Raw genomic sequence first — 24054 nt, forward strand, 5'->3', positions numbered from 1 at the left:
AGATGTATCAGCTTAATCTATACTATTTGCAACCATATTTTTCCCTCCTAAAATATAATACACACCACTAAAGAAATAAGTAAAAACTATCATAACTCTTTGCTGTATTATTTTAATGCTTAATTATTATGATTAAATGTATACAATATTTACAGTTTAGCAAATAGTAAGAAAGCACATACCTACATAACCATCACCTAGGACATTACTGGCACTCTCCCTTTGATCCAAAGTTCCCCCTCACCTAAATACTTCCTCCCTCAGCTCAGCTTCTTTCCTTATTCTTAGAAGTTAGGACTCCCTGACTCTTGTAGTAGTATTCCTTTGCTTTTCAATATCTCAGTATTTCTTTGCTTTTCAACATCTCATTGACTATTCTATAAATTTCCACCTTGATGATAATTATTTCCAATTTTTGGCAAATACAAATATTTCTCATGTGAACATTCTTATACATATTTCCTGATACACATATGTACATATTTCTCTGGGATATATATCTAAGATTGCTATGCTTGAGCAGGGGATATAAATTTCACCTTTATTAGGTATTATACCCAAAACTGGTTGCTCCAATTGATAGCCCAACCAGCACTGTATAAATGGCTATTACTCTGCATCCTTGCCAATGCTTTGACCTGCTAGCTATTTTAGTTTTCCCCATTCTGAAGCACATATAGTGGGATCTCATTATAAGTTTAATTTGTATTTCCATGAATACTACTGATATTAAGCTCTTTTAAATATGTTTGGACATTTGGACATACTACTGGCCATTTGGATTTCTTCTTTTGCCCATTTTCTTATTAGATTGTATGAATTGTTACACTGATTTATAGTTTTTAAAAATCTATTCTGGATACAATCTTTGTCAATGATGTCCTGCAAATTTATTCTACCACTACATGTCCTGTCTTTTCTCTCTTTTTATGGTGCTTTCTGATAAACAATAAAATAATGTAGCCTCTAATGTAAAAGATGAACTCTGGACAATAATGATGTGTCAATTATAAATTGTAAAAAAAAAATAAAAGTACCATTCTGGTAGGATATGTTAATAAAGGAGGCTATGAATGTGTTGGGGGCGGGTACCAGGAGGTATATGAAAAATCTCTGTTCTCTCTGCTCATACTTCTCTGAACCTAAAAGTGCTCTGTAAAAAAAAGTCTATTTAAAAATAATGTAGGATGTGTGCTTTTTTCATTTAAGAGATCCTTCTCTACTCCAAAGTCATTAAGTTATTTTCTTAGATTCTCTTAGATTCTTTTTGCCTCTTACACTTAGATTGTGACCAACTGAAATTGATTTTTGTGTATGGTGTGAGGTAAATTTTGTTTTTTTCCATAGATAATCAATTTTCCTAGTACCAACTATTAAAAAGTCTGTTATTTTTCTATTGCTTTACAGTACCACCTTTATTGTAAATAAAGTGCCCATATATGCAAGAGTCTGTTTCTGAGTTCTCTAGTCTCGCTTATTTGCTTACTTGTCTACCCTTACCACATTACCACGTTTTTTCAATTAACAGTTTTATAATGTCAGCAAGGCAAATACTCCTACCCATTCCTTCTTTTCCAAGAGTGTCTTGACTATTCTTTGTCTTGTTCACTAGAATCAACTTGACACATTGCCCCCCACCACACACACACACACACACACACACACACACACACACCACTTAAAAAACTAACCAAATAAATAACAAAGAAACAAAGATAAAACAACCAGTTGACATTTTCTTTGTGATTACACTGTATTTATAAATCAATTTGGCAGTAAGGGGCATCTCTACAATATTGGATCTTTTAGACCATGAACATCATTTATTTCGGCCTTGAAAATATTTCTTAAAGTTTCACAATTTTCCCCATAGAGATACTACATATCTCTTATTATTAAACATGAGGTAAGGGTACCTGGGTGGCTCAGTTGGTTAAGCTCAAGTCATGATCCCAGGGTCCTGAGATCAAGCCCACTGTGGGGATCCCTGCTTAGCAGGGAGCCTGCTTCTCCCTCTACCCCTCCCTGCCCCCTCCCCTGCTTGGGTGAGCTCTCTCTCTCTATCTCTAAAATAAATAAAATCTTAAAAAAGAAAAAAACCCACGAGGTAAAAAGTGATGCTGATATATAGAAATACAGTTGATTTCTTATATTGTATGCATCAAACTTGCTAAACACTCTTTTTAATTCATTTTATCTGCCAATATGACAGTTGGTTGTTTCTTTTCCAATAATAACTCTATTTCTTTATCTTGCCTTACTACATTGGCTAGCATCTCCAGAAAAAATGCTAAATAGCAGGAGTGATAGAAAATATCCTTGTCTTGTTCTTGATCACAAAAGGAAAGTTTCCAACTTTTACTATTATAATTTATATTTGCTATAGGTATTTTATATCACATTAAGGAAATGTTTTCCTATTTTTAGTTTTCTAAAACTTTTTAAAAATCAGAAATAGATGTTGAATGCTATTAAATGCTTTTTCTGTATTAATTGAAATGATCATATGATACTTTTCTTTAATCTGTATTATATAGATTGATTTTTTTACATGTTAGCAAACCTAGAATTTCTGTAATAAACCAACTTGGTCATGATTAATGATCCTTTTTATATATTGCTGAATTTGATTTGGTAATATTTGGTTGATGGTTTTTCCATTTATATTCATGAGAGGAATTTACCTGTGAATGTACTTTTTCATATCATACTTGTCAAGTTTGGTATCAAGGTTATATGATCTTTATATATAAAGTAAGTTTAGGATTATCACATCTTCTACTTTTTGAAAAAGACTTATGTAAAATTAGATTTATTTCTTCCTTGAATTTATCTGTGAAGCCACCTGGGTCTGGAATTTTCTTTATAGGAGGATTTTTTAAATTACTGAATTAAATTGCTTTAATGGTTACAGAACTATTCAGGTTCTCCCTTTCTTCTTGAGTAAATTTTGCTACATTGTATTTTTCTAGGAATTTGACAATTCATCCAATTCTTCATATTTACCAGTGTGAAGTTGGTAACATGAAGTTCATAATATTCATTACTGTCTGTTTAATCTTTACGCAACTGTTATGATGTAGCCTTTGTCATTCTTTTTTTTTTTTTTTTTAAGATTTTATTTATTTATTTGAGAGAGAGAGAGAGCACATGAGAGGGGGAGGGTCAGAGGGAGAAGCAGACTCCCTGCTGAGCAGGGAGCCCGATGCGGGACTCGATCCCAGGACTCTAGGATCATGACCTGAGCCGAAGGCAGTCGCTTAACCAACTGAGCCACCCAGGCGCCCCAACCTTTGTCATTCTTGATGTTGGTTACTTGCCCTTTATCACTTGCTCTCTTGTTTGGTCTCATCAGAGGACTGGAAAATTTATTCATCTTTTGCAATAATCAATTTTTGGCTTTCTTGGTCCTCTCCATGTGACTATCTCCCACTTTGCTAATTATGTTCTTGCTTTAATTGACTTCTTGATTTTATTACTCTGCGTTTATTTTGCTTTTGTTTTTGCTTTTTTGAAATGTCTCCTTATTTTCACTCTTTCTTTTTCTTAGTACATTTATTTAAGATGTAATTTTCCCAGGAAGTACTTGTTAAAGGCATTCTATAATTGTTACATGTAAAATAATTCAATTTGGTTAGTTTAAAATATTTAAAATTACTATTGTGATTTCTTTGGAATCTTGAAACTTATTTCTAGCTATATATATTTTTTTATTTGCAACTTGATTTCTAGTGAAACTGGTATGATTCCAGTTCTTTGAAAATGGTTGAGACCTATTTTATGACTCAACATACAGTCAATTTTTGTAATTTTTCCATGTTTTCTTCAAAATAATGTGAGTTTTGTAGTTGTATGCAAGGCTCTGTATATGCCTATCAGATCAAGTTTCTTAATCTTGTCTTTCAACTCTATATCCTTACTGATTTTTTCTGTCTACTTTATTCCATCAATTACTAAAAGAAGTGGGTTAAAATGTTATTCTGGGTTTGCTTATTTATCTTTGCTGTTTTGGCAATTTGTACTTAATATATTTTGAGATTATGTTATTATGGGCATTTAGATTTTAAATTATTTATCTTCCTATTGAATTGAAACTTCACTTATTTACAAAGTGACTCTATTTCTAGTAATGGTTTGGGCTTTAAAGTCTATTTTGTTTAATCAGTATAGTTACACCAGTGTCCATGTGATAAATATTTGCACGGTATAGTGTCTTCTATTATTATTTACATTTTACACATGAGGAATCAGTGGTTAAGGAACATACCCAACAGTAGACAGCCATAAGTGGTACCATCAGGAACTGAACTCAAACAATGTGTCTCCAAAGTCTAAGCCTCTCAACATTATAGTTCTCTTATAAATTCCAAAGAGTAAAGTCAGCTTAGGTTCAGGGGGGATATGCTCTCACTCCAATTTCTGCAAAGAATTTCTGATGAATTGCTCTCTAATTTGATGTTTCACTTAGCTTTGAGTTAAATTTTCATTTCTTTAATATTCTCTTAACATTATACTTTTTAAAATTCTTTACCACACACAAAAAAAGAAATATTCTTAATCCAGAACTGCAATACTCAACTTCTTTCACTCACACACGAGACAGAAATCTTTAAAATTTTGCTCTTTGCCTTTGAAATAGGCATGATTACCAACAACTTTCCCATGCCAGTGCTTGTCCCATGCCATTGAACTGCAACACGGTATTTCAGTCTGCCCTAACCTAAAAGAGGCAGGGGGCTGCAATGTGATTAAGATTTCTGAGCAACTGTATGGCTCTACTGAGAAGGAAAGCTTATTGCAACCTGACTTCAGGAAAAAGTCAAAAAGGATGGGTGCTAAGCTGATTCATTTCTTCTTGAGTAGACATATTTAGTATTTTTAATAGGAACACTAAGCAACTTAGGTAAACCTTTTGGATTCCATACTTCTTATATTTTCAAATTTTAGTATGAAATCATACTTGTTATTTAAAATATTGTGTAGCTGGGGCACCTGGGTGGCTCAGCCGTTAAGCGTCTGCCTTTGGCTCAGGTCGTGATCTCAGGGTCCTGGGATCGAGCCCCGCATCAGGCTCCCTGCTCGGTGGGAAGCCTGCTTCTCCCTCTCCCACTCCCCCTGCTTGTGTTCCCTCTCTCGCTGTGTCTCTGTCTGTCAAATAAATAAATAAAATCTTTAAAAAATAAAATAAAATAAAATAAAATAAAATAAAATAAAATAAAATAAAATATTGTGTAGGTTGCCTGGGTGGCTCATCTGCCTTTGGTAACGATCCTGGGGTCCTGGGATCGAGTCCCACAGGGGGCTCCCTGCTCAATGGGGAGTCTGCTTCTCCCTCTACCCCTCCTCCCTGCTTGTGATCTTTCTCTCTCACTCTCTCTCTCTGAAATAAATAAATAAAATCTTTAGAAAAATAAATAAATAAAAATAAAGAAATAAATAATTGTGTAAACTAGGAAGAAAATTAAAACTGCTCATAATTCCATGATCTAGAGCTAATATTTGATGTATTAACTTTCAGGTATTTTTCCTGTTAATTTGTATGTATTTGTAATATATATTTATAAGTGAGTGTATATTTGTGTGTGCATGTACGTGTGTACACACACAAATTTAGAAATACAATGTATCTTTAGTGTGGATTCTGTCTTGTTTAATATTACATCATGCATAATTTCATGTGAGTTTAAAAATTCTTCTTTTTTTTTAAAGATTTTATTTATTTATTTGAGAGAGAGAATGAGAGCGAGCACATGAGAGGGGGGAGGGTCAGAGGGAGAAGCAGACTCCCCGCCGAGCAGGGAGCCCGATGCGGGACTCGATCCAGGGACTCCAGGATCATAACCTGAGCCGAAGGCAGTCGCTTAACCAACTGAGCCACCCAGGTGCCCTAAAAATTCTTTAAAAATATTTTGACTGTATAATACAAATGTACTCAAATTTATCCAACTACTGCTCCATTGCTGGACAGTTTAGTCAATCTCAAACTCTTCTCATTATAAATATATGAAAACGAACAAATATATTTATATCAATTTTGTCTCTTTCTTTAATTATTTCATTAAGTTAGATTCCTGGAAGTGAAACTGTCAAATACTGCTAATTGGGCCCTAATATCCAGTCTCTTATTATTCCACTATAATAACTACCCCAGATTCATCTCCCAGAATAAAAACTACATTTTCTAGCCTTTTAAAGTATGGCATTGCTGTATGACTATGTTCTAGCCAATGGAATGTAAATGGAAGGGGTGTGAACACCTTTCAGAAGATTTCCTTAAAGGGCGGGAGCATGATCTTCTCCTAGTAATATTTCCTTCCTGTTGCTAGCACATGGACATGATGACTGGAATACCAATTCTGGATATTCTAAAAGACTAGGTAAAAGCCACGTGTTCAGAGTAACAGAGCAAGAGACGAAGGATCTGGGTCCCTGATGACTATGGAACCACCCAACCAGCAATAAACTGCTTACACAGACTTCACAAAGAGAAAATGTAAATTTCCATCTTTTTAAAAACTATTTTGGATTACTTGTAACCAAATGTTTTCCAAACTAGTGAAGTGGAAATGTTGCATAGAATGCTTTGGAAACATTTAAGGCTCATACCAGAGATGGCCAAATCACCTCCTGGAAAGTTGAACAAATATAACCCTTTTCCAACAGTATTGAAAGCACCCATCTCCCCACATTCTTGTTACAACATTGTCATTCCAAACTGCTTTTTACTGGTTAGATACTAATGTAGCCTTGCATTTCTTTTATTAGCGTATTGTATTAGAATTGCATTCTTCATTAATTATTTGTTCTTACATTTTATCTTTTTAAATTAAGATGTCATTGCCTTCTTATAATAACGCCTCTTTACAGGTGACATTGGCAATATTTATTAGAAGTAGCCCCAGATTTACATTTGCCTTCTAATTGTATTGATATTGGTGTTTTCACTGGCAAAACTACAGAAGTTTCATATTTGCAATCATCCATTTGTGACTTATTCCGCTTCTGTTAACATAAAAATCCATTACTCACAATGCTTTCTCCCATATTTTATCATGTCATTTGTCTGTGATATATGAAGTCTTATTTATAAATAATTTAAGGATATAATTTAGGTTTTAACAATTTTTAAAGAAGATAACAACTACGATTGATTCTAAAGGTTTTCACAAAGAAACTTGCATCTTGAAGTTCTAAAAACGTAAGTCATAAGACCTTAAGAGTGGATTAGTGAATAAATAAGTTGTAGCTCACTATTCAAAAAAGACCATTTTTCCATAATTCTTTTTAGTAATAAACAGAAAGAATTCCTTTTCCATCCTACTAGTGACAAACTTCTAAACAAAGGATCCCTTACCTCCGACCTTTTCTGCTGTCGCCCACATGATAGTCAGTCAACCACCGGAATATAAGAGTCTAGGTCTGTGGTCAAACTTTCAGTTCCTGTTCCCAAAGTATAACTTTTTTGAAAAGACAAACAAGCATTTCATAAATGCACTCACAGACAGATGCCCACTAAATATTTCTGCTAAGCAAATTGGAAAATATCTGTTTGGCCTGAGCAACACTGCATTTTTGTATGTGTTTACAAAAACATACTTAATAGCCTATGGAAGTTTTGGTAAAATGTGTGACCTACCTATTGTGACCTAAAATAGTTCTTTTGCAACAACAACAAAAAAGCAGGAACAAATGTTTTAAAAAACATTTTTCAATGGAGAAAAAAAGCTTTTGCAACTTCAAGAAAAGTGTATCTCATTAAGAAAATGAAAATAAAAGAAATGTTGCTATCATCTTCCAGTTTAGAGACACTACCTTCGTAATGAGTTTCCAAATTATAATTACAAATCCAGTTGTCATCTGAATATAAAAGACTATAAACTATAGTTTAATATGCATATGTCATATATTTTACTTATAAATTAAAAATAAGAGAAGGCATATAAACTTTCATTTTTGTAAAGCAGCAAATATAGTAATAGATTTTTTAAAGGTGCGTATTATGTATTGTATGAATATACCTTTTTCCTACCCAGTGCAGTGCCAAAATTCTCTGTTCAGCTTTCAGAATCTTGTAAACAGATTCACACAGGAATTGTGTCATCAGCAAGAGGAATGCTAGAAAAAATAAAAGCAGACCATTAACAGTGCATTGTCCCATTTTAGTAAATGTATCAACACAGAACTTTTGGAAGCAGGAGATTTCCAAAGTTTTTTTCCAAGGTTTTCAAAATAAATTTCTATATGTAAATTTACATAAATGTATATAAAATATATATAAATATAATAAAGTTATTGTTTATGGGAACAGAGGCATTAATTGGACACTTTAATGCTACCAGAACTAATCTAAAAACATATACACATATAAATTACATTACATGCATATATGCATATATATATTAATCCCCTCAGAAGTTGTTCGTTTTGTCTGATTTTCACGTAACCATCCTACAGATGCATTAGGACAGGCAACATTAAGATAAATTCTTAGGGGCGCCTGGGTGGCTCAGTCGTTAAGCGTCTGCCTTTGGCTCAGGTCATGATCCCAGGGTCCTGGGATCGAGCCCCACATCGGGCTCCCTGCTCCGCGGGAAGCCTGCTTCTCCCTCCCACTCCCCTGCTTGTGTTCCCTCTCTTGCTGTGTCTCTCTCTGTCAAATAAATAAAATCTTTAAAAAAATAAATAAATAAATAAATTCTTAGTTCTTGGAATGATTTATGAGAGATCTTCAGGTGTCCTCATAAGTCCTTGCCTTGATTCTGTTCAAACGTCTGACAGCAACAGTCAGCACGGTAACTGCTAAGTGGGAGTCATTCAGCTATCTCTATGTTCACGTTTCTTGCTATGTATCTCTAGACTGTGCTGCCCAGCTCGACTTCAGAAATACTGCTCTTGCTACTTTCATAAGTGCCTAAGAGCTCTGCTTGGTTACCCGTTTCCCCAGGCTGGACAGAAATGGACTGCTACTCAGCTGAAATTCCTAAGAATCAGACTTCTGAAAGCAGGGAACCCATATATGGTGGTATAGACACAGCCTTGGTCCCAGCTCAGATTATTCAGTATTAGTTCAATTCAGGGAGAGCTGAGTAATGCTTCAGTGTTCATTCTTATTTACACCATTGATTATTCAGTTTTGATGACAAGATTTATGTGTGGCATTTGAGGAGTTTTATGACCATATGGTATCCATCTGGAGCATGATGGGTAGGAAGGGATTTTACTTCATTCCAGTATTAGAACTTTTGCTAATAAACACAGAAATTCAAAAGTTGCCACACTGATGACTTCACATTATTGGGGCGCCTGGATGGCTCAGTCAGTTAAGCCTCTGACTCCTGATTTCAGCTCAGGTCATGATCTCAGAGTTCTGCATGGGGCTCTGTGCTCAGTGTGGAGCCTGCTTGAGATTCTCCCTATCTCTCGCTCACACTCCAGCTCTGCCCCTCCCCCCGCTCTTTCTCTCTCTCTCTCAAAAAAAAAAAAAAAAAAGTTTCCACATTATTTCATTAGTTTGCTAATTATCCCATTGGAGAGTATTCCAAAATGAAAAAAGTTATTAAAAATTTTGAACATCAGAAATTATACTGCTGCGGTAAAATAAAGGTTGTCTATAGTCTGCTAATTAAAAAAAAAAAAACTTCTTTTCATTAAAAATGTTACTAAAAAAAGTACCCCAAACTCTACTTTTTTCAATTAAGTGAAATGTCACATCTGACCGAATAAAAAGACTATGCAGAATTTACTTAAAAATGAAACAGAAATTTTGCCATATCCTGTATGTTGGCAGCACAGAAATATACAGGTGGTAATTTTACCCACAAGAGGGAGCCTGTATTTTTACATTTTTGTCACAGAACTTGAAAAACTTGAATTAAAATATAAAATTCTAAAAATGTTTATTGATACCATATTCTTTATGTCAGGTCAATTTTTGAGAAAGTCAAACTTTAGTTGACATAATTTTATTCAGCCTTAACATACAGTATGTCAGATGACTGGAAACATAATTAGAATTTTAAAAAATTTTCTACCTATATTATAATTTTTTTCATACATTAAGAAGGAAAACGTAACTGCCAAAGTAGCCTAAGAGAAAATTCCTTTTAGGTGGTAATAACATTAGTTGGGATAAATTGACTAGAATTATTATGAGTGTTCTGTACATAGAAGTGAAATGATATTTCAGTCATCCTTTTATCAGAAAAGAGGCTTGTGTAAACCAGTAATTTTCCATGCATTTGTAGAACAGGAAACACCCTATTTAAAAAATTCCTGTGATGGCCATTCTCACGAATATTACTTAAAACTTGCCTAAGAAAGGATATAACTGGCATGACACTACAATGAACTCTCCTTTCTTAGAGTTGAGAATAAAAATTTTTTCTTTAAAAAAAATATATAAGTTTTATTCCCTTGCATTCTATGATCTCCCTAAGCAGTATCAGAAATTACTATGACTTTCCAAATAAATATGCTCTAGGTTTTGTAAAAATAAAATGCATTCATCAACTTAAAAACTACCTTATAAAAACAAATTGGAGCAGCTCTTACCAACCCAGAGTGATCTGCTCTATCACATTCAGAGACAGTAATAATCCAGCTGAAATCTGTTTTGTGATCCCTAATAAAGTGCAAGGAAGACAGATGCCAAACTGTCCCTCTCCCCCAGAGTCCTCAGCTACTCCACCATGTTAAATAACGGGGCAGGGAGTCGAAGAAGGGGTTAATCACTACTGCTGTGCTTCCTTCTGGAATTCCAACCTACCCATTAAATCATTGTTTTTTCTCCCACAAGGGACTGTGAATCTAATGGACCTAAAATCAATACCTTATAAATGACATAAAAAATATATTCATTTTATGGACTAATGTACCCTAGTGTCTGAATCCTATTTACACCCTCTACTTTAAAAAGGAACAACGGACCCATTTCTGCCAGTAAAAGGTTACTCAGTCACTCTGGTGACATGCTGCAGAATGCACTGTCATACTAAAGTGCAGCAGGAGGGAAAGATTGGTGGCTGCAAACCTGCTATTGTAGAAACTTTAAACCTGGTGGGGCGAGCTTGTGTTAAGAAACACAATCAGGGAGGAGCATGCAGGTTGCTTCCTAGAGTTCGCCGTGTTCTGAGGTGCTTGTGCAGGTCTCTGTTCCGTTATTGTGTTTCATAACTTACATAAAATTTTGAGTGCATCTACTATTACATAATATTAAAAAAACAAACATAACTTTCATTTAATAGTGAATCCTATAATGATTGAAAAAACTGGATAAAAAATCCTGAAAGGCAGAAATGCTCATAATATACCAAAGAGGTATCAGCCAAGGAAACGTAGTGTGAGATTACACCACATTGAACCACAGTCATAGACCAGCTCTGGTGAGACCCAGGGCATTTCCTCTATCAGATGCAGTAGGAAAACAACCAAAAAAGATACATAACCATCTGTTGGGGTTTTTTTATGTATTAAGAAAATATATATATACTGATGAGAAGGTTTTATATTTACAGAATAGTCTTTAATGCAAAGGACCCACATACTTGCTTCAAATGCCCTTTTTATCACTTAGAAAGTTCTCATGTTTAGCTTAACAAAAAAAAAAAAACCCTCAATTTACAATCTATTAGTAACTTTATTTAGAGATATCTTCTTCTACTTTTAATATTTTTAAGACATCAAATACAGAGCAACCCTGAAAAACGCAAAAATACCTGCAGTACAAAGATAAAAGTATGGCCAAAAAAAAGGAAGAAGAAAGCTAAAAACTAAAGGAAGATCTATTTTCCTGGAAAAAAAAACAAACCATCGTTTGACTTACTCTTTGTTTCAATAGGTACAAATCAAAATAGTCAGAGAATAATGAACAGGAAAAGCAACTTGAACACAGATACTTCTTGAGATAATTCCAGCAACAGGTCAGCCTGAGATTCCCTGTTCAGTTTTACTGGCTTAAAATCCATATAGTTATAAAATTACAGATGGACATAAAAAAAAAAAAACAAAAACTGTTGTTCTTTATTCCAATTGCCAACCAGAGCCATTTATCCCCTATTAGATAAAGTATAATAGACTCTACCGAAAGGGTCATTGGCCTTCCATTTAATGATATTGCCAGCCCCAATCTGCATTTTCCCGGCAATGTCCCTCAACACAGAATAAATGGCTGATCTCTTCACAATAACAGCTGATTTCTATTTATTAAGCTAAAAAGGTCACCATTTTCTACGGCTGGGCCGCCCTGCACTATTGATAATTTTATGCATAAACAAATGGCAAATTTGTGCCACATAAATATGCATTAGCAATTACTTTTTCCTCCGGCAACGCTCACCGCATGCAAATGTGTACCTCGAAGGGCCTGGTAGCTTTTGTTTTAGCTCTTGAACAGTGAAACAAAAGAGCACAATAAACAATTTTGAAATTGCCAATCAATAAGCAATGCAAATGCAAAGGTAAATGGCAAGAAACTTGCTTAGAAACAACAAAACAAAAAGTGAGGTGGTGGGGGTTGGTGGAAGGATTTTCTTTTTTATATTATTTCATTTCTTTCTCTTCCATAATGAAAAGGCTAAAGTACTCTTGACACAGAACAGCTAGCAAAGCTGGTGCTAAAGCAGATGCCAGATGGGGAAAGTGGAAAATATACACATGTTGAGTAAACACACACATACACACATACACCCCAAAAGGGGGTATGGGAAAAACTGTGTTCCAATGTGATTTCAAATGCATCACCTATTCAAATTTCTGATTCTTCAATTTCAGAGATTCAGAGAATTTTTAAACTGGGAGGAGCTATAGAGATACATAGCCAAATCTTAATTCCACTGCACTGGGCTATGTTGTTTCCTAATATCATCTTCCTCAGACAAAGGGAATATGCATGATCAATAAGTAGGATTTTTTAGGAACATGAGAAAAAGGAACAAATGAGGAATATATAAACAAGAGATCAAAACATCTACATGCCCTGTAGATGTTTAAGATAAAAAACAAAACAAAACAAAAAAAACCTATCTCAGAACAGTTCAAGACTAGTATCAGGGCATCAGGATAGAGAGATAAAGGGCTAATAAGGTGAGAGGCAACAGTGTTAAGAGAGCCTAGGAAAAGAAGTAAGTATTACCTAATTTAAATATGAAAACAAATGATAACTCAAAAAATGTTTGCATTTTTTAATAAAAAAATGAACTTCAATAAGAGATTTTTTTAGTGCTATCTCTCACGCACTGTTCTAAGTGCTTTACACACTTAGATCCACTATGCTTGATCTTCACAGAAACTTCTATAGGTTGGTACATTTCATAGCATGGAGGAACAAACAGAAAGGTTAGAAAGCCTGACCTGTTACTTAAGGCAGTGCTAGTTCTGGGCTTTGGACCCAGTCTGAGGCCAGCACCTGCAAGCTTCCCTACTGCTTAAGACTGGCCATCTGCTCCTTAAAACCCACCCATTTTGACCTGATTGGAAAATGGCTTTCTCAATGTATAGGTGGCTCTGCTTTGTGTAAGTAAGTCAAATTGTATTTTAAAAATTTAAAATTGGGACTTATGTAAGTTTCTTTAACCTAGTTGTTAAAATACCTTAGCTTCTATAAAATGCACAATTTATATATTAGTATGAAGGCACATTAATACATGTACACTGAGAACATGCCATTGTCTTAATCATTTGGGGACAGAAGCACACTTTCTGATCCCCATCTTGATCTTTATATAATTAAAGGTTTTAGTAGTATACAAAGGATTAACACATATTAATGAGAAAGTAGTAAAGATAAATAAATATTCTTGGCATAAATGCAAATAGCAAACCTGAACATCTAAAGTTAGCATGTACCTCTGTCGGGCTCAGAGCCAAGATATTCTTCAAGGGGGCCTCTTAGAATCCTGATATGGATACTAAAAGTCAGAATTCTTTAGAGAAGACCATGAAACTTCTCCTGGCAATACTGTCCCCCTGATAATATCAGAGTTGGAAGATCAGGCCTGTTGCTAGTACACTGAGTGCCTTTGTGTAAATAAGAGATAGATGCCCCCTTAGGTGGGCCATTCAGAAAATGCATTACCTACACAACCATACAGCAGGCCCTGAAAGAGACTTTATAGTTTTCTTGGTTAGAAAAGTGTTATTTCTAGTTTTAAAACCCAGCTTCTTTAGAAACTTTTGAGAACCATGTACCTACTTATTAACACAAAATCAGTACAGTTAGACTCCAATATGATAGTAATATCTTATATGTTAATTCTAATAACTACATAACTAGTGTACTTCCATTTTGCTTTGTTTTAAGTTTCAGTCTTCATGGCTGAACATATAAAAACTTGAGTATGGTTTTTCTGAGCCACCCAGGCGCCACCAGAGTATGGTTTTTCTTATTATCGAATACATGCAATAAATGTGTGCCAAATACTATTACTATGTAATAGGTCAAAGTTTTAATCATCATCATTTTCCTTTACCTCTCTATGCAAGGTAAAGATTTCAACTGGTATGTTATATGGACATTGCACTATCCAAAGGCTCAGTGTGGCAGAGGCTGGGTCAAATAATCAAACTGTGTGTCCCAATCCCACTTTTAGAGCAACAAAATTAGGTTTAGATAGAGGATACATTTGAGGGGTTCAGAAAATCAAAGTGAGCAACAGGCAGTTCTAGCTAGGACTCTGTGTGGATGGCAGGAAGAAAGTCATTGCCTCATCAGTCCTGGGTGAGGGTCTGCCAGTCTCTCTGCTTTAGATCCTTTCTTTGCCTGTCTCCTGCCCTGCTGATCTTGACGTGGGCTAACCTCAGTGGGACAAGTTTCCCAGACTCCCCTGGCAGTTGGCTTCCAGGTGAGTTCAGCTTCTGGGAGGAGATTGGAACATGATGTAAGGGGTGGGGGTGTAATGGTGCACATGTACATGGGTGCATGTGTGCATGAGCGTGTGTGTGTATGGGAGCTAATGCGCCTTGGACTCTCTCTCTCCTTCATTTACATTTTTAAAAACATTTTATATAGACATTCACATATTCAAAATAGAGACAGGAGGAAAACAAACCCCCATCAACCATCTTCAAGTTTCAACACCGATCAACTTTCTGCGGTTTGAAGTTCTTCCCCTTTTCCTCTGTTTTACCAGATATCTCAGGCAGGAGCCCCATCTCCACCTGGCTCCATGTCCTGCCAGACAGCTCCCCAGGGTTTCAGCCTCCCTCCAGCAACCTTGGTAACCCTGCCTCCTGTTTTTGTCTTCAGCATAAGGGTGGTAGTAACTTCTTGCTGAACTCTAGGTTGCTTTTACAATTTATCATCGTAAGTGTGTGACAATTTTTCAACATTTCATGCCCCTTTTTAAAATAGTCACAGTGGTTCCTGTCTTCTTGCTTGGACCCTGACCACACAGAGTGCTGACTTTATTTTACTTTTTATCACCTACTGGCAGAACCATTATCCTTTATTCATAGTGCCCTTGAAGCAGGTCGAGGCTACCTAAAGTATAGGACCTTTTCAATAGCATGCTGGTCCAATATTTGCCATGCCTGAATTATGGCCCCCTATATGTAATATTCATAATGTACTCATGTACCAGACAAGCTATTCGTATTCCATATCTTCTGTCAATTACTTATTGATATCCTGTTCTTTTATTGACTTGTCTGAATCTATGAGCCAATGAAAGCAACAGAGATCTACTATTGCTCCTGGAAATTCTACCCACTGCCTAACATCATGGGAATCTGCCTGGGCTATTTTAAGGAGGTAGCTCAATCTGTCATGAAAATACATTTTTCCAATGGTAGATGGCAGAGACTAGTTAACCAAGTTTATGTCTTAGACAAGACATGTTTAACATACAGGCATTTGTTTATTCATAACAAAACATGACCTTCTGATGTTAGGAATGAAGACAAATGCATGTGTGCACACACACACACACATTCACACACACACCATAAAAATGACTGATGTTAGATGGCTCTTACAAAATTACACTTTGTAAAATTATGGGACTATGAATCAAACATATAGATTAAATTTCTCTGAAACAGACATGTGCTTAATAATTAATGGGAAAGGATACAAATAATATTTATGATTTTAACTTACCCAAAACACTTGAATAATTATGCAGTAATCATATAGCTCGATGAAGATATGCTTATCAAATGTGAACTCTAATCTGTGAGGAAATTTTAAAATATATAAAAAGATCTTAAAATTGAAATGATGGACTTAAACCAAGCTGCACTTTAACCTACTTTAATATAAAGTCTTGTTATAAAACTATCCAGACTAAAGAGAGTTCACGGTACTTTGTAATTTTTAGTGGCAGCAATCCCGACGCAAGCAAAGAACAAGAGGCGGCAGTGGAAAAAAGAAAACACGGTTAGTAAGTGCAGAGTGCCCAAATCAAAGTTAGGTAAAGCCCCAATGATGAAGGATAAGATGATTACTTCAGATACAGGTTCAGAACTGGTTTCTACCCCAGAGGTAGGGGACCGTATAAGTACTCAACACCCAGCAAAAGTCAACCAGAAATACAGTGGCTATGACAAGTGTGCTAAGTCAGGTACACTTAGAAGATGATACATTCAGGCTGAAAGATCAAATCTAGGAGTAGGAGAGGGGGGTTGATCATTAAATACAAGAAGAGATTTGAAGGGTTGTCATTTGGAAAAGTGTGGACTGAATATATTGTCTCATGGTCCACACAAAAGAACAAGGTGTTGTTTTGGGGTTTTGGTTTCTCAGCAGGGTTATGGAGAGGTAGATTTCAGTGCACTGTGAAAAATAACTTTTTAAAAAAGAATTGCCCAACAGTAGGATTAGTTGGAGCAAAGCCAAATAAATGATTTAGGATTTATGCAAGGGCTTTGGATTCAGACAGAATGGGTCACTTTCTGGCTTTGCTACTTACTATCCAAGTGATCTTGGACACAGTTGCATAGCTTATGTAGCCTTCCGTTTTCTCATCTGCAAAATCGTCCAAATATATTCTATACTGAGGAAAGGTAGAAGATCAAGCAGAGACTGCAGGGCCATCTGTCAGAGGTCCAAGAACAGGATTTCTGAACTAAATAGTACATTGGATCATGTAGCTTTTAAGATCCATTCTAATCTGAGACTAAGTTATTCTATTTCTCAAAGATCAGGCATATATTTTTATATAATTCCAGGCAAGGAAGGCCAGCACTAAATATTTAACGGGGGAGAAAGTTTGTGGCAATTCTGCATTATTAAAAAGGTTTAGCATCAGGTAAAGGATACTCATTTTTGACCAAAAAAGATAAAGCTATTATATAATATATAAAGCTATTACAAAAAACTCATGATGGATTTTTAGTTAATAAAAGGCACATAACACCATAAATCAGATACAAGATTACTTAAATCAGCAATATCTCTTTTTTAACAAATTTACAAGATTCACTTTATTTTCTCCTTTTTAAAGTCTCTAGTTACTTAATTTATAGATGCTCCTTGGTTACTGAGGAAACATAAACAAAGTACTTATGCTTTTTGAACATTGAGTGCTACTTCCTTGCTGCTGTCAGCCAAGTCTTTCCACTACTCCTTCAACCGCGCCTTCTGTCCCAGCCCTTCAGCACATGGCAACCAAGAACACAGAAAAGTGAGCTAAGCAGGACTAAAGGGCATCGTCAAAAGAAGTGATTCTCAAATCCTTTTTTTGCAGCGCCCTGGGGTTCCTCTGGTTATTTCAAGGAATGCTCTAAAATTTTCAAGAAATTCTTAAAACAAAGTGATTTTTATTTTTTCTTATCCTAACAATTATAGAGATCTTTACCCTTTTCAAGGCATTTTCACCCACATTATCTGATTTGATTCTCACAGCAGTTTTCCAAGGTAGGTATGACAGGGGATAATCTCTCTCTTACAGATGAAAAACAAACTCAAGACAAATTATGACTTGTCCCCAAATCACAAAACGACAAAGCAGCAGAAAAAGGCAAGAACCCAAGACCAGTCTTCTTTCCTGTCCACCGTGCTCTGGAACAGATCACATGCAGTACTTTAGGAACTGGCAGAGAGGTCATTTTGAAATCCTTCAAACTAGGGAAGCCTAAATTTACTTCGGAAGCGGTGAATGTTTATCAGGGTTATGCTATACTATTTACCTTCTCATTCATTGATTGAATATTCCCACTTTTAAAAATGGGACTAGCACACTGGTTCTCAATGGAGGGTGATTTTGCCCCCTAGGGAACGTTCTGTACTGCACTGTCTGAAGACATTTTTAACTGGGACCCTGGGGGGTGGGAGGTGTGCGGGGGGAGGGTGGCTACTACAAGCATCTAAAGGGTAGAGGCCAGGGATGCTTCTAAACATCCTACAGTGCACAGACTAGCTCCCTACAACAAAGAATTATCCAGCCCAAAATGTAAAATAGTGTTGAGGTTGGGAAACCCTGGATTAGCAGTATTTTTATTTAAGCCATCTGTTTTTGTCTCTTATTTTTGTTACATAATCATAATAATGCTTTCAGAACATAACATTTGCTGACTACTAATGACTGGTTTGGCATAAGGCTATAAGCTCTTGGGTAGTCACTAATTCCACAAAATGCCCTGTGCCTTAATCTTTGCTGTTTGACAATACATTGAACAGTGGTTCAAGTGACAGAGGTCACCATTACTGAGATAAATGGATCATAAAATAATTTGCCATGGTATTTATAACACTTGGCTTATAAGAATGTTGAAAATAAAGTGATGCAAATGGGGAAAGTCAGAAGCATACATTTTGATAATATGAAATTAAAATGAAAATTTATTTGAGTTAAGGGAGTAACCTTTGACTTTCCTGTTATGTATAGCATACACCAAAAACTCACAACAATGCATATCCAACCTTAAAAATGAATGTGGTTATCTTTGTATGTGGCAAATTATTTTAATAAGCATTATTATAATTAGTAATGTCCTCCTTGCAGAAAAAGCTGTCAATTTTTGTCCTTACCCTGTTCACATTCTTCACTAAAGCCAGAGTTCTCAACTCTACTTCCTATTAGACAGGGTCCCAGGTGCTATCTCTGGACTGATGGACTGAGTTCCAGTCCTTTTTTTTTTTTTTTTTAGTAAGCTCTATGTCCAACATGGGGCTTGAACTCATGACCCCGAGATCAAGAGTTTCATGCTCTACTGACTGAGCCAGCCATGCACCCCAAGTTCCATTCTTAATTAGAGCCAAATAAAAAACCTGATTCTAGGGTAGCAAATTCCTTCCATCACAAAAATGCCATATGGTATCTCCTATGTGGTATCTTGTTTCCTTACTCTTTACCTTTTGGTGTTCTCAAGTATGTTATCACTCTGAATATTGAATTAGGGATTTAGAGACTTAAACTTTTTTTAGTTCACATATCCCTTTAAGGAATCTGACAAAAGTTGCAAATCCACTCTGTAGAAATACAAATTTCCATGTTGAGAGACCATTCCCTGTGGGTCTCTGTATCTCGCGTTTCTTTCTGAGTGAAGGCACCAACTGCCTTTCTTTGGGGCTACCTTTTCAAGAATATTTGTATAGAGAAAGTCAAAGATAGTGTCTCCCTCCAGAACTAGGGTAGGTATGTTACTGTCCAGTGTAATAAGGATAATATCTCACTCAGTGGCAAAGGTTGGGCTGCTTGCTGCCTGATATAAAAGAGTCAGGTTCCCTAAGCTCAGGTTATCCCCCCCCCCCCCCCCCACCAAGTGTTGGTATCCCCAGGCTGTCTTTGAATCACCATATGGGAATTAGGGCTTAAGGAACTGGTACAAATGCTAATCTTCTGGCTACTACAATTGCTGTGGGTGATAAACTGTACTTTGTCACTGATCCAAGATCTTCTGTCTTCTATCAGCATCCATGAAACTGTGGCAGGTAAGCTGATGTACTAGCTTGCAAATAGGGTAAAAATTTCAGGCCCTTCACAGTTCTTAATGCACACAAACAATAAGCATTGTAACAGATGGCCATTCTGTCCCCCTATCCAAAATCAGAAGGCTAAAAGTATCTTTTTATTTCTTAGTCAGTAAACAGAACAGAATGATCATAGATTCTAATATGTGAAAGAACCCTAAAAATCATACAATACGATGTGTATTTTATTTTAGCAAAAATCGGTGGGGGAGACAAATGATAGTAGTAATAGCATTAACTGAGTGCTTTCTATACGACGTGCACTTTGTTAGGAGCTTAAAAAACAACACTTCAGTTTATTCTGATAATAACACTGAGGAGGCAGCCGTTATTATCCTCATTCCACAGAAGGAAACAAAGCTCTATGTAAATTAAGTAATTTGACCAAGTGTATATAATCAGTCAATGTTGGAGCCAAGATCTAGGATATGAACCTGGCTTTTGTCCTTAATCACCTTTCTTTTCTGAGTCCCACTCTGAGCTACATGGTGGTGGCAAAAAGACATGACCCTTGCCCCTGAGAGGCACATGCCTTAAAGAGAGAGAGAGAAATTAATAACCAGACAGCTATAATAGAATGCCTTAAGGGCTTTGAGGGAGTATGCACAAAGGGGGCACCCAGCTCCCCTAGGAGTAAGCAATAGTTTCCCAAACAAAAGAATGACTGAGAGAAATCCTGAAGGATGGTTAGGAGTAGGCCAGGTGAAGAAGTAGGGGTAATCCATTTCTTAATTTTATCTGTGAGGAAATGGAAGCCTAGACACAAGGCCAAAGTCACATAGATGCTTTGAAAAACAGGACTGCAGTCTGATGGCTGATGAATGTTCACTATCTTTTGCTGTCCTCAAAGGTTATTTCTCACTTTTTATCAGGAAATAGGCAATGTTCAGGATTATCTACTTTTTATGCTGTTGTTATTCTTCTTTTATTATTTTTTTTTAAAAATATGAAGTCACTAGGCATTGGATATTCAAGGAAATAATATATGAACACAGTGTAATAAGGGTATCTCTTTGCTAAAATGGGTATAAAACATCACAAAATGTTCAAAGGGTTAATAAATCACTTGGAAATTTAAATGTCATTTTCTATTAGATTTTATTGAAGGACTTATCATGATTATAGACAAAGTTCCAACAAGGTCAACATCAATGTTCCAAAGACATGAGCAGGTAAGCTAAAGAGAGATCAAATAAATTGTTTAAATGTTACAGCGTAGGTAGTTCTCACGAATGTCTCTGCAACCAGTCTAACTTCCATTAACATAGTTAGAAACTCTCTGATATGAAGAAAATTACTATAACTTCAGATATTACTCTAAGGGGCTATTGCTGTAGAATAGAAATGAAGAGATGTAGATAAATCTGCTAATGTTCATCTTATTCACATAAAGTGTGCATATAGGAACAGAAAAAAGAAGCAAAAAATGCAAGGAAATCATGCTCAAGAAAAAAGATTTGAGTCCAGTTGTGACAACTTCTAATTTACAGGTATAGTACAGTCACATAGATTTTGATAGAGATTCAGTATGGTTTGGTAGACATTCAGAATTGGGAAGTGAGGTAAAAAGGACTGCATTTATCCAAAGAGCAAAATATTACCACAATATTCCTGGTTGGCCAGATGCTGACTAGTTAGGACCATAACATCACCACCACCACCAGCACCACCACCAATACCAGCACTCGTAGGCTCACTATATGAAAGGTACTACTATGATCAACGGTTGCTGGGGAAAAACAGAGATGGATAATCTGTGAATATGCCCTGTAGCTGTCAGTGGTCTAGTGGAGGTGGGGGTAGCAAGACCACCATTAATCAGTGGTCTAGTGGAGGTGGGGGTAGCTAGATAAAAGAACAACTGTTCACCCAACCAACATTTAGGGAGTGCCTGCTCTAAGCAAGACACTGTGATAGGCTGACAACTAAAGAAATCCAAGTGGAAGGGGCACATGAGGCATGGAACTAAGGAGAAGAGGTGCTAAGAGCTTCTTGCATTTCAAATACAGCTATTTCCAGTCCTTACCTGAGCCAGATGTGAGCAATGGGGGCAAGCTACCAAGATCAATGACAGTCCAGGATCAGAATCACTAACATCAATATTATCAGTATTATTCAATCTCATCAAACCGAGGGATTGTTTTAGGAGTGAGTGAAAAAAACTGGATCTTGTTTAACAGCATTTGACTAAAAAGGAAAATAGTGCTTGAGGCCTAATTACTTACAAACCCACCTAGAGGTGCACAAATAAAATTCTGACTGGGATTTAAAAAATAAATACTCAGCATCACACTTAGGATACTCTATTAATTCAAACAAATCCCTAGTCATGTGACAAATGCTTTTCAATATTTAAAAAAGATCTGAAAATATGGTTTATTCTTCATAGTTTTAAACCCACATAAGGACCATTAGATACATGCCATTTATCTGACTGTTGCAAAATGTGTCCTCATTAGGGGAGGATACAAGTTTTGTAAGGCCTGAAACTTACCTGATTTAGGATGCCCTCTTTAAAGAAATACAAAATTATGACCTACTCATAACAGCCAGGATTTCATAGAGAGAATTTTATGTATAGAGTAGAATTATGCACAGAGAGAATTTTTTAGGGAGACTTAGAGATACAAGACAAAGATATTTTAATCTTTCCAGTGGTATAGTTGATAGAATTTAGTTGTTGTCCTTGTTGTTAGAGACAGTTGAGAAAAAAATCCTTTCATCTTTCCAATATGTTTTTGGTAAAGTAATGTAAAATTTTCAGACCATATCAAATTTTGGAAAACCTTTCTCAAGTTTCTTATGAGATACAGGATTTGGAAGAATTTTCCAGAGGCTACCTTCTGGTTCTATCCATTCAAACCCAGTTTTTCTTCCACTAGCTACATGATTTCAGTGTCTAGTGACACAGGAGAAACTTCCTGTTACACCATCCGGTGAGGCAGCAGCAGGATCTTTCCTAGGAGCCATGCCCGTTCTGCACAGCTTAATCACAGAACCATAGACGGAAATGAGTGTGGAGGGTATACATGAATCCCACTCAACTAAAGTCAGTGCATCTCCAAGTTAATGTCCCTTTATATGATCCCTCAAATGCCCATGCCACTCTAACACCACAGGTAAAGGTGAAAAGTGATAGAGGGGAAGCTACAATATAAACAGGGATACTAATCACTTTTGCAAATTTAATGAAAACATATGCCCATGTGATCACCGTATTAGGACTCAACCAGCGCCCCAGAATGAACTTAAGCTTCACTTGCTTCAAGGTAGACCTGCCTCTGGGCTTCATCAAAGCATTTTCATTTTTGTGACCTCAAACGTCAGGTGGTTACACTGGCCTTTGGTTAAATCAGTTAACACGAACTATTATGTTCTTAAATCTATTATAACAATTCTTAAAAACCTACATGGCTATGGCTGTATCTACAAAATGAATCTTCAGCATCCTGTGCAAATACCCCTGGACACACCATCAGAGATAGAAGAAGGGTATGAATATCTGGAGGACTGCAAAGTGGTACAAATACTAAAACAATGACGAACTAAAAAAAAAGGAGGGAAAGGAGAAGAAACTTCATGGATTGTGTACTTTAGAGACATACATTAATATTCCAGAAGGCAGGCATTTGTATACCAAAATTGGCACTAGCAGGACTGTACTGATTTTCTACTTTCATTCTAATTTTTTTTTAAGCCTAGGAGAGTCATACCACCACCCTGCTGACAAAGCATATCGATCCCGCTTCCTGAAAATTGAATTACACTTTTCTACTTCACTATTAGACCCGGGTTGTGTATATAAGTTCTTTAACATTTCTCTTCCCCAAATGGCATAAATTATCACATCTAGCTTATCTCTTGTGATTGTCTTCTAAGTGTCTAGTGAAATAAATCACCATGACAGAACAATAAATAGGAACGGAATAGAAATCACTACAATAAATGGTAAAGTGTCATTTTTAACATTATTCTGACAACCTTAAGCCCTGCAAAAAATAAGATATAGAACTTGCTCCTGTAAAAGCATCAGAAATACATGCATTTGTAACTGCAGATTCAGAATGCTAAGCAGAATTCTGACGTAGGGACCCCACAGAATTTGATCAAATGTATCCATCTGTTCATCTTCATGTAAATAATGCTCA

General features: G+C 36.0%; 1 protein-coding gene across 12 annotated transcripts in view; it reads right to left on the reverse strand.

Annotated features, from left to right (window-relative positions):
• SOX5 (SRY-box transcription factor 5) overlaps positions 1-24054 on the reverse strand; it is a 1002891-nt gene that overhangs the window by 711457 nt on the left and 267380 nt on the right. For 11 of the 12 annotated variants that reach the window (XM_032432676.1, XM_032432674.1, XM_032432680.1 and 8 more), the window contains one exon: positions 8019-8115. In XM_032432676.1, coding sequence (XP_032288567.1) covers positions 8019-8101 — 83 coding nt within the window. In that variant the 5' untranslated portion in view covers positions 8102-8115. Of the gene's footprint in view, positions 1-8018; positions 8116-24054 lie in introns of those variants that run through there. The other variant, XM_032432685.1, reaches the window with a different exon arrangement.

The sequence above is a fragment of the Phoca vitulina genome, unplaced genomic scaffold (assembly GCF_004348235.1).
Source record: "Phoca vitulina isolate PV1807 unplaced genomic scaffold, GSC_HSeal_1.0 scaffold49, whole genome shotgun sequence".
Lineage (NCBI taxonomy): Eukaryota > Metazoa > Chordata > Mammalia > Carnivora > Phocidae > Phoca > Phoca vitulina.